General features: G+C 36.8%; 1 protein-coding gene across 1 annotated transcript in view; it reads right to left on the reverse strand.

The window, feature by feature from the left end:
• LOC150110052 (formimidoyltransferase-cyclodeaminase-like) overlaps positions 1-3,317 on the reverse strand; it is a 286,116-nt gene extending 282,799 nt beyond the window's left edge. The window contains exon 1 of the mRNA XM_090390935.1: positions 3,126-3,317. Within this exon, the coding sequence (XP_090247061.1) occupies positions 3,126-3,182 (57 nt within the window). The 5' untranslated portion in view covers positions 3,183-3,317. The remainder of the gene's footprint in view (positions 1-3,125) is intronic.
• Between the last annotated feature and the right edge of the window lie 8,531 nt (positions 3,318-11,848).

An 11,848-nucleotide genomic window follows, 5' to 3' on the forward strand; every position in this document is an offset into this window, starting at 1 on the left:
CATTTGGAGAAGGCACAATTGGAGAAGGAAAGCCAGTTGGCATTGTGAACACTGAAATCATCGAGAAGATAATCTCACTGTTAGGAAAGTTGGATTGAAGAACAATGACTGTCAAAGAGCTCTAAGTGATCGGTGGCATTGGGAGAGTGACATAGATAGCATATGAATTTAACAGAGAGGGGCACTTCATTAATATAACAAAGAGATCAGGCATCAATATCAAATTTTAGTGGCTGATCAAGAAAGTCTTAGAGAAAACAAATGAAGATAAACGCTTCATCCAACAATTTGGAAAAGATATTCCACTGAGTTCAGTGGAATGGGATTGATTGATGGATAGGAAGAATATCAATAGTGCATGGGAAGCATTTAAACAATATTTAAATGATGCAATATCAGAGTGTGTCCCAAGAGTTCAAAGAATTAATAGGGTAGAAATCAAATGGATGTGTAATCTTATTAAGTAAGAGATTCATAAGAAAAGGGTGATGTGGAAGGAATGCAATGTGCATTATGAAAATTATAAGCAGCAAGCTAGAATAGTCACAACTGTTGTATGGAAAGAAAAGTCTGAGTTATGAAAAGAAACTGGCTGTGCGTGCTAAAGACAACCCACAATTCTATTGATATGTTGCAAGTAAAAGAAAGAATTAATATGAAAGAATAACTCTTCTAAATCCAGATACAATGAGTTACAGATGCAGAAGAGGTCGTTCAACTAATAAGTGCCCATTTTGTTAACACGTTCATTGCCAATCACATGATATTGCGTGGACGTCACTATCAAAATAAAAAAAAATTTGGCCACCACACAAAATTCCAATTTTCAGCTTGGCAATGAACGTGTTAAAAGCTATCAACCTGGTGTACATGACATTGAGCTCACTGCTACATCTTCACTAGATAAAGAAATTCAGATGTATGAGGATGAGGTATTACAGCTGTTGCACAAAACTGAATAAGAATTCAGCAATTGGGACTGATGGGATATCAGCACATGTGCTAAAAGAGTGTTCAGCTGAAGTGGCCATTCCTTTGACCAGGCTGTTTAATATGAGTCTCAGAACATGGACGATTCTGCAGAAATGGAAGGAATGCATGGTAATTCCATTGCACAAAAGACCGATGTATCCAACTATCGACCAATTAGTATCTCAGGAGTGGTGGTGAAGATTTTGGAAAAAATTAGTTACGGCTCGCATTCAGGAATGGGTTGACAGTGAATCTCTACTTTGCAATGAACAACATGGGTTTACTAAGGGAAGGTCATGTTTTAACAACTTCTCACATTCTATAACAATGTTACCATCAAACTAGACAAGGTGAATAGATACACCATGATACTTTTGGATTTTACTAAGGCTTTTGACAGAATACACCATGGTAGACTCTGCATAAATTGGAGAATATGGGTATGGATTATGGAATATTAGCATGGATAAGAGGATGGATTACTGACATCTATCAAAAAGTGGTATATAGGGAATGTGAGTCTGCAAGGTTTAAGGTAGCAAGTGGTGTACCACAGAGATCAGTGCTTTGTCCACTGTTATTCAATCTATACATTAATGATATTGGGAAGGATTTGACAAGCAACAATTAGCTATTTGCTGATGATGCAAAGATAGGTAGGGTAATCAGGAATGCTGCTGATATGCAATACTTGCAGAATGATTTGAATAGGCCAGAATTGTAGGCATGGGGAAATGGATGTCAGTTCAATGTCAGTAAATGTAACGTCATGCGCTTCGGGTGTGATTAGATATCCAATGTCATATTATATCGGTGGGATTATGCTTGAAAAAACTGATGAGGCTAAGGATTTTGGAGTGTTAGTAGATTCACTAACACTGATATAACGGAGAGAAAGTGCAAAGGAGAGTGTTAAAAATGATATCAGGATTGTGGAATACTGATTATGAAGACAGACTGAGAATTTGTAGACTGCAGACACTAGCAAACAAGAGAAAGAGGAGTGATATGACAGGCTTACAAATTCTGAAAGGATCATATAAGATTTCAGTTGATGGAATTTTTCAATTTATGGAGGGTGGGGAAAGGATAAGAGGGCATCCTTGAAAGCTAAGAATGAATGTCACTAAGAAGGGGTGATGGCTAAATTTTTCTCTCATAGGGTGGTGCATGATTGGAATGGATTGCCATTAAATGTTGGGAGTACAATTAATGTGAATGAATTCAAGAATAAGTATGATAGCTGGTCCATGTATTATGTGGCCTCCTTCAATGAGTCCCTGACTCCCTGGAGGTCTCTCTTAATAATAATAATAATAATAATAATAATATTAGTAGTAGTAGTATGAATGCTATTGTTAATTAACATCTATGGCATTCATATTGTTATTTGTTCTTAGAGGTTCTTGAAATGATATCCTGCTGCTAAGAACTGTTTCCCAAAGGAAAATTTACGAAAAGCTACACAATCTAGGAAACCAACAGTCCATTCCCATTTGAACTATAGTATTAGTAACTTCAATAAATAAATAAATGTCCAATGAAAGTTCATTATTGTTCTACTGTAGTATTTATTTTCGAAAACATGTCAAATAATATGTTATTATTGGACGGGGATTAATCGTTCGATGCTGTTGGCGCACTCTCCCTCGATGAGTCTTTGGACTCCCTGGAGGTGTCACATAGTAATAATAATAATAATATGTTATACTTATCCTTGGCAATGAACGTGGTATTACTGTATTCATCTGGATGAGGTCTCGAGATGAAACTCCTGCTTTTAATAATTATGATTTAATAATCAGAAGAATGCCACTTCAACAGTACTTTAAAAGCATTCTCATCAACAGATACAGAAGTTAAAACCTCACTATGACTAATGAAATTATTAAAATTTCATGACCAAAACACGCTTTTGATGACTCTACGGTTAAAATGCACAGAGCACACAAAATATCACTATAAAGCAGTGCTGAACGGATATGTAATATTTCAAATATAAGTCAGTTATGCAGCATAATAATATCTGACTATCCCCAGCGAAGTAAAAATTTATACGTTCACTATCAAGAGCAGCAAATCTGAATAAGTTTTGCCTGTCTCAGATATAATTTTTAATAAAGATAAAAATCCAGATAAATCAGTAACATTACCTCCTTGTTCTGCCCTTCAGAAAAATTGGGTACACATTCAACAATTTTTGTTTTCATTTTATTCTTTCTAAATAGTATGAAAATTACTTTAATCAAAATAGAAGAGGTACAAAAAATTTCCTTAAAAATAACGTGTACAGTAGGATAAGTTGATTGCCGCCACCAACAAGTTCACCTCAATGATTCACAACCACACTAACTTAATTGTTTACATGTCAAATTCTGAAATACTATGTTCGTGATTATAATGGCGCCCTCTAAGACGTTTTAAACAGTATTACAAAAATAATTTTTGTAAAAAAAAAAAAAAAAGTACCAGAGACACGAGTAGTATACGAATACTAAACGCATGCCACTTTCAAATAGTCTTATACTTTTCCTTAATACATTCTCTCTCTCTCGCACACGCTTAATGATGTTGCGTATAACAAACGACAAAATATTAGAGGCAGTAAATCATTTTTGCATATCTTACATTATTTCAATATTTTTTACAAGTATGTCTAACACTTAGCTAGGGAGGGAGTAGGAGGTGGTCCACCCCGGCCGTCACTTTGAACCTTTTTGCAGTTAATTCTAAAATACTGTCTCGAGAACTCATTTCCAAATATTGTAATACTACAGTGAATTTTCCTCACAATTGCTGTTAAGTGTTCCTAGTTGTGAGAGGAGTTTTTCTAAATAAAATAGATTAAGAATCACCTACATTATTATGAAATAGATTTCGCCAATGTCACCGACGATTTTGTTAACAGAAAAGCAAGAAAAATAACATTTTAGAACGTTAAAATTAAAGTTTTACTTCAAAAATAAGCATAGTGTTTTAATTTATTTCCCTGTACGTCGTTTTGACTTCTTGTAGTATTTTGGGTGTATATTGAGAGGAGCGGCAAACTCAGGGGTCGTCCCGGGCGGCAAAGCTCTAGCTACACCACTGCATATATCTCATTAAAAATTTCTTCTTCAAAAAATAATTCTTTTGCCAAGAATTTTAAAAAAAAAAGTATAACACAAAGAGTAAAAAAATATACAATTATGTATACGTTTATGACAAAAACATTAGACAATTGCAATTGTAGTAATGAAGGATTACTGTTCCTTCAAGTAGAAAAGAGGAGTTATTCGTAAATGGTTGTTCTCCATGTAAATCTGTCTCTTGTAGATTCAATTAGTCCGTCAAGCAATTCTATTTTTGAAGTGGTCTTTAACAGCTACATTCAATTTTTTCTTACTCTTCCTCTAAATGCATTCTTTGAGCTGGAACAACTCAGAGTTACAAAGGAGGGCCTTTCAATTTCTGTACGACCGCATATCCAATTATATAAATTCAGTAGTACTTTTCTAAGATTGTGGTTTTTAAATTTAGGTTCTCTTTCTTTTTCTGTTGTCTTTATTCTGACCATTATACTCATTTTAGCAACTTTAACTCAAATGCTATATATATATATTTTTTTTTTGTTTGTTTGTTTGTTTTCCTGAACTAACTTCTGCTTCTGTAAAGAACTGTGATATATATTCTCCAATCTGATTGATTAATGTATCTGCACTTCAATCAATTGGCTGTGCATTTAAATTTCGGCACAGATGTTTGTGATTGCCCTTAGGGGTAAATGAATTTCATCGCCCGATGTTAAACCACCTTCCCCGCTTATTGCAGGCCTGAAATGGCTCGAAAACGTACTATGTTTAGTCTCTAAAGTAATAAAATTGCAACACACACACACACACAAATTAATGAAAAGAGAAAAAATCCTTAGCTCATCCAAAGTACTAATGTATTTCACGTTCTAATGTACTACATTTTTATGTGAGATAAAAACTAATAAATAAATAAAATATTCTGATAAATATAATTGCATAGCGTAAGAGGAAGATTGACTTTACACGACTCTTCTGCTCCACCTATTCATGGATATGTTTGCTTTATTTGTCTCCTGTCTTATGGTATATCTTTATCTCTTATCAATATACTGCTTGAAAAACAATGTTTAACTCCATATTGCTTGGCCACCCAAAGAAAGACCGTTACAGGTTCGATTCTATTAGTCAACTACAAGACGTTTTTTAGAACTTCATCAGCCAGTTTATGAGTTAATGGATCTTTTGCATGAGCAAATTAAGTTTCTCTTGGTGGAGCTTTTGAACATCATCTCAAAAGATGGACTGTAAACTTATGCTATTACAGACAATAATACATGCATTAGGATTTATGGCCACGGTATGGCGGTAGTTGTCTGCTGTGCTCTCTCTCTCTCTCTCTCTCTCTCTCTCTCTCTCTCTCTCTCTAATCTTTGTTCCTTGCTACCCTGAGCATATTATCAGGGAAGGATGAAGGATGGAGATTGGCTAAACATCTGTTTTCAAAATTTAGCTCGAACTAAAGGAACTTCATCTACTTCCTAAGGGAATAAAAGGGTGGTAGTTTTTTTGTTTTTTTTTTCATTTAAAATTTCCTGTTAAAATTTTCCTAAAGGCATCCTTTACATATTTCATGATTCAATAGGCATCCTTTACATATTTCATTAACCGAATTACATTAAGGATTTCTTCTTCTATAAACTTTGGGATACACAGACTTTCGTATATTTTTAATTGGATGTCTGTTACAATGAAAGTCTCAGCTTAATATTTTACATATGCTTTTCATAGACATCTTTTAACTTTTTTTAGTTATGACTAATCTCCTCGGAGAGTAAACATCATTTAAATTTATTTATTTATTTCCTTTACATTTAATTCTAGCTTAGGCATTCAGGATGGGCATGAATGTTTATAAAGTCTTTAAGTGATCGATGAATTTAACCGCTTCATGCAAGATCACTATCCTGTCATTACAAGATTGATGTGGCTGAAAAATCCTTCCGTGTTTGGTCTCTAAACAAGGTTTCTAGATTATCATAGCTCTAATCAATTTAATTCTTATTCATGTTCCAAATGCACGATAGGTTTGCAACTTTTCGTGTACACATTAACAAATTTGCCTTGTGATTTAGAAATTATATTCCGTTTATATATATGGTTCCTTTGTTCACATATTAATAACAATATTCGAATTAGGTAAATCTGATTATGAGTTTGCCTTGTCTAGTCTGTTATGTCTTAGCTTAACCCAACAATTCTCATTTGAACTGCTAGAAGTTTTCTTAAATCTGTTTCGTTTTTCTTTTCTTTTCTTGCAGAGTTCTGATGATAATGAAGGCACTAATTATTGATATTGGTTGAAATTATGGCCAAAACAACTTGGGTTCTAAAGTCAGTATATTCTGCTTATAATTTCATGTGTGTTCCGGTTTTTTTAATTTACTGAATGAATAATTTACAGTTTTCTTTGAACCATGAAACCAGTTAACTTGATATTTTTCAGTTGTTAGTTGGTTTCATAATTTCCTTTGAAACTATGAAACCAGCTAACTCGACTTCATCTGAAAATATCTTAGAAAGCTGTCTGGGATCTTAGATGAGATTGAAATACAGCCTTTCTTAATAAAGAGAAATTGTTTCATCGTCCAACACGTTCACTTTTCTAAGCAGCAAGTGTTAATGATGCAGCAGAGGACACCCCCCACCCCCCAAAAAAAGTAGTCTCCCACTACACACAGAGAAAACAATTGAAAAAGGAGGAAAAGAAAAAAAGAGCAGTGGAAAGTACTATAATATCTTATCCATCGACCCAAGTACTCTAATAGCTTTGGAGTTAGAAGACAATCGAAATCAAATAGATAAAAGGAAAGCCAAAAACTAAGATTGGCGTGAAAATTAGTAGGAATGCTCCTAGCTGAGACTATCAGTACTCATACATACTAGCTACCAGTCTTTGAAGAAGAAATACAAAATAAATAATATAATTACTTTAACCGCTGTTCGTTCCTTGAAGAAAGGAGAAGACATGATGACACTCTTGTAAACAATGTTTATTTGAATATCAGTAAGCATTTGAACCCTACCTTTCAGGACAACTTAATAAGTGCGCTTCGCAACATAATAGATAAAATGGATTTTCTTAATTTCCTGACAATATGTATTTGTATATAATGATGTATCCTTTGCAAATAAAAAATCAACTTCATAGAGAAAAGCATATTTACTAAATTACTACAGCTAGAAGAACTAGAATCGACTGCAGAAGATAGAGGACTAAAAAAATTTCTAGATGCTGAATACAATCGAAAACCTGTAAAGCGTTTTCTACAGACCTTGGGGAAGTTTCCCATATGGTTACAGTTCACGTCCTAGAGAATCAGATAATAATCATTTCAGTCACAATGCAGTATATACCAAAATGTTATGTCTGCTGTTAGATCTTGTATAAGGACATTTTCATCAAAAGGATCATTCATTCAAGATTTAGCAAGAATACAATAATAACCAAGAAATACTTGTACTGTTAGTAAAGAAGCAAATTGTTAATAAAGAGCATAATTGAATTACCTTAAAATGAAGTACAAAAAAAGGAGGAATTTGTCTGTCTAGATAGAAATACTGTTGTTTGAAAACACTAGTAATAAAAAATACTCTATGCAAAATGTATGTCAATGCAAACAAAAGTCCAAAGGTTGCATGTGAGTTACCCACGATAAGCGTAACACCAGAAGCAAAGGCATTCGTGGAAAGCGAATTGAACTCGCGTTCTCCGAAAAGAGTGTTCTTGAGGAGAAGAATTGTGACTAAACAACTTAAGGACCAATAGGAAGGCGCTGTGAGAAACTTCTGCAACGAAAAAGAGGGCGCAACAAGGGACAATAAATGCGGGTTTTGAGCCGCGTTTTTTCTGTTCCTGTTTTCATTCGGACCCACGATGCTGACCAGCAGAAGAGAATTCTACGACTTCGGACGGCAAGTTTCTTCCCGTTGCTGACGGTGTCCACCGACTCGGTCCGTTGGTAGAAGTGCTACCGGAATTAGACAACGGAAGGATCCTCCAGGGAGACGGGCAGTCTAACGATAGTGAGGAGCCCAGCAGAGTGCAGAAAATGGTTGTACGGGAGGAATGAAGTTACCTCCACGTGGAAGCAACCCACTGAAGCAGTTAAGTTACTAACAATAAAGGACGGATAAAGGGGACATGGTAACCTCATGTGGCAGTGGTAATGTACAGAATTCTCTTATTTTATTAAAAATTAGCATTAGAGGAAAAGGGTGAATCAATTTCTAGTTGGAAGAAAATTGGACATTTGCCTAGAGAACTTTTGAATGACTTTATTATTATTATTATTATTATTATTACCACGGGCTACTCCAGGAGTCCTTAGACTCATCGAGGGAGGCCCTAAACATCATGTTCACACAGCTGTTCAACATTCTCACAGTCTCTATCATACCTTGCCTTGAACTCGCTCACTGTCATAGCACCCACAACAGACTCTGGCAGCTTATTCCACTCATTTACCACTCTAAAAGTAAAGAACCCAGTTCTAACACCCCTGCTAACCACGCTCTTGCCCAGCTTCCATAGGTGTCCCCTAGTTCTCCCACCACCAGTCCTGATCTCAAAAATAGCATCTGAATTAATCCTATAGAATCCTTTTAGCAATTTGAATGTCTCAATCATATCTCCCCTTTTTCGCCTATCAACTAGTTTCTGCAACCCACAAATCTTCAACCTGTTCTCATATAGTTCATTCCATAGACCTGCTATCATCTTAGTCACTCGCCTCTGGATCCTCTCCACCTCCTCCCCATCAAGAAGGAACCGAGGTGACCAAATCTGGGCACAGTAGTCGAGATGAGGTTTTATCAGGGCTTGGTACAGAGGTACAATAACTTGTTTTTCTCTGCTCGTCAAGGTATTTTTCAACAACCAAGTGAGTTGATGAGCTGATTTAGCTACTTTCGCAATGTGCCCCCTAAACTTCATCTCCCTATCCACCAACACTCCCAAGTCCCTGGCCTCATCAATCTCTTGGAGTACAGTTCCACCAATGTGGTATACTGCTGCTAATCTTTTCACTCCGAAATGCATAACCTTACATTTTGTCACATTAAATTGACATCCATTCTCCTTAGTCCAGAACTCCAATCTATCTAAGTCATCTTGCAAGACTTTGACATCTTCTGCATTCACTATCGCCCTACCCAACTTTGCATCATCAGCGAACAAATGAACTGTCCCACTTAGACCATTCCCTATATCGTTAATGAACAGATTAAACAGCAGTGGTCCAAGAACAGAACCCTGTGGCACACCACTAGTCACAGGCCGTTTTTTGGACTCTACTCCTGAATAAACTACTCTTTGATATCTCTCATCAACCATCCAGCTATCCATCTCACCAACCCTATATCCATTCCCATATGTTGTAGTTTACGGATTAGAATTCCATGTGGTATCCTGTCAAACGCCTTTGCCAGGTCCAGCAGTATCACTGTAAACCCATTTCCCTTATCCAGTTCAGCCATCACCTTGTTATAAAACTTGAGCAAGTTACTGAGGCATGATCTACCCTTCACAAAGCCATGCTGTCCTCTGTACAGTATCTCATTTTCATCAATCCATTCCTGTATTTTTCCCTTGACTACTTTCTCCAAGACCTTGACAACGACTCCTGATATGCTGATCGGTCGGTAATTTGCAACCATAGTCTTGGATCCTCCTTTATGCAGTGGAACTATTTTCCACTCTTTCCACGCCTTCTGGACTAAGCCAGACCTGAGACTCAGATTAAACAACATGGTCAAGGGCACTGATAATTCATTAGCCGCTTCATGCAAGACCCGTGCCGGTATACCATCCAATCCCACAGATGTATTCACATTAAGGTTCTGTAATAGACTATTCACCTCCACTTCATTCATCACAATTCCAATATAAACTAATGGTTCCTTCATTTTTTCAACGTCACCACCTGGATGATATACTTTTGCAAAGTGCGCGCTCAGTAACTCCACTATATCGACTGGTTCAGTGAACTCTTTGCCATCGTCATTCCTTAAAATCATTTTGCCATGTACAGTTTTTTTCTTGCTTGCAGCATATTGAAAGAACTGTTTGGGATTCTCTTTTGCTTGCATAGCTAGTTTCCTTTCATAATCGGCTTTTGCTGTTTTTACCACACTCGTTACCCTTCTAGCCTGTACTTTATACTGTTCGTGTGCCTGCAGGTCACCCCTTTCTTTAAATTCCCTCCATAGTTGTTTCTTTTTTTGCAGCTCAAGCTTAATGGTGTTATTCATCCATTTAACCCCTCCTTGTTTCACTATTCGGACCTTAGGTATACAATCAGCCATAACCTCCTGTAAATGCTCTTTGATCACTTCCCATGCTCTATCGACGTCCAGCCTTTGCAGTTGTTCATGCCATGGCACTGATCCAAGCAATCTCCAAAGCTTGTCATACTTGCCAGCACGGTAATTCCACATATACCCTGTCTTAATCACAAATTTCACACCTTTAGCCACCTCCCAGGTCAAGACCTTATGATCACTCTCACCAATAGGTGGCAACATGGTCATATTCATTACAGTCAAATTCTCAGATACTATTACCAGGTCAAGCACTCTCACACCCCTAGTATTTTCAATTACATGCTGTCTCAGATAGTTATCCCTTAATAATTGAATAAAATCCATTTCCTTCCTCACATGTGTCCTCTCCTCCTTCCAATCAATGTTACCATAGTTGAAATCCCCCATAATAATTACCCTCCTTCCACTCATTTCATCAATTTGTTTATGCATACCATCTCCACCATCTATTCCATCACCTGGTCTATAGCAGTACCCAACTGTATATTTTATTCTGCCAGTATCAATCTCACACCAAATAGCCTCAAATGAGCTCCTTTCACTATCCTGCAATACTTCAATTCTCCTTAACTGCAGTTCATCAGCTATCATCAACAACAACCCTCTCCCAATTTTATTCTCTCTGTCCCTCCTAAACATACTATAACCTACACATTCTATCCCACTAACTATATCATCTTCCGTCAGCCATGTTTCACTAATGCCAATAACCTGTGGCCAGGAAGAGCCAATCAAGGCCAAAAATTCTTCCTTCTTGTTCCTAATACTCCTGGCATTAGTATACATGAATTGCAGTGTTCCCTTTGTCCCACCCCTATCTTGATGTGCTATTCTAAATATCCCATTCCCATTTTTTGTCCTTATTGCTGGCTCAGGTACATTATATACATTTTTACACTCAACTGTCTCACTGATGTCTGGATATCCACTTCCCCCCCTCCTTTGTAGTTCTAGTTTCCCTGGTTCTGCACATCCATTTTCACTTCATTCAGCAACACTTTTTCCAGTCTCCGCACACCAAGTCCATTCAAATGCAGTCCATCGATCTTGTATAAGTCCTTTCGCCCATCAAACTCATTCCACACGTCCACAAATTCCACACCACACCGTCCGCATAACCTGCGCATAATATCATTTGCGATTATGGCCCTCCTTCTAAACTCCTCTCTGTCATACCGCGGTAACAGACTCACCATTCTAACTCTGTCACTCTTTTCTTTCGCCACCTTTAACAATACTTTCAAGTCCTCTCTCATAAAAAATTTATCACCTTTCAATTCATTCGTACCAGCCACAATTGTTATTTCTTTCACCCTCTGTTTTTGCACTCTAATGCTCTCACTTACATCCTTAAATTTCGCACCCGGCAAGTACGATTTAGTTACACTCCCATCTATTACTCCTCTTAATAACGAGTCACCATACAATACTCTCTCCTTCATTTCGGAAACTCGCCCACGCTGTTTATTTCCGTTAGCCGA

Source organism: Typopeltis vanoorti, chromosome 1 (genome assembly GCF_054136105.1).
Source record: "Typopeltis vanoorti isolate ZY-2024b chromosome 1, IOZ_Tvanoo_1.0, whole genome shotgun sequence".
In the NCBI taxonomy this organism is placed as follows: domain Eukaryota; kingdom Metazoa; phylum Arthropoda; class Arachnida; order Uropygi; family Thelyphonidae; genus Typopeltis; species Typopeltis vanoorti.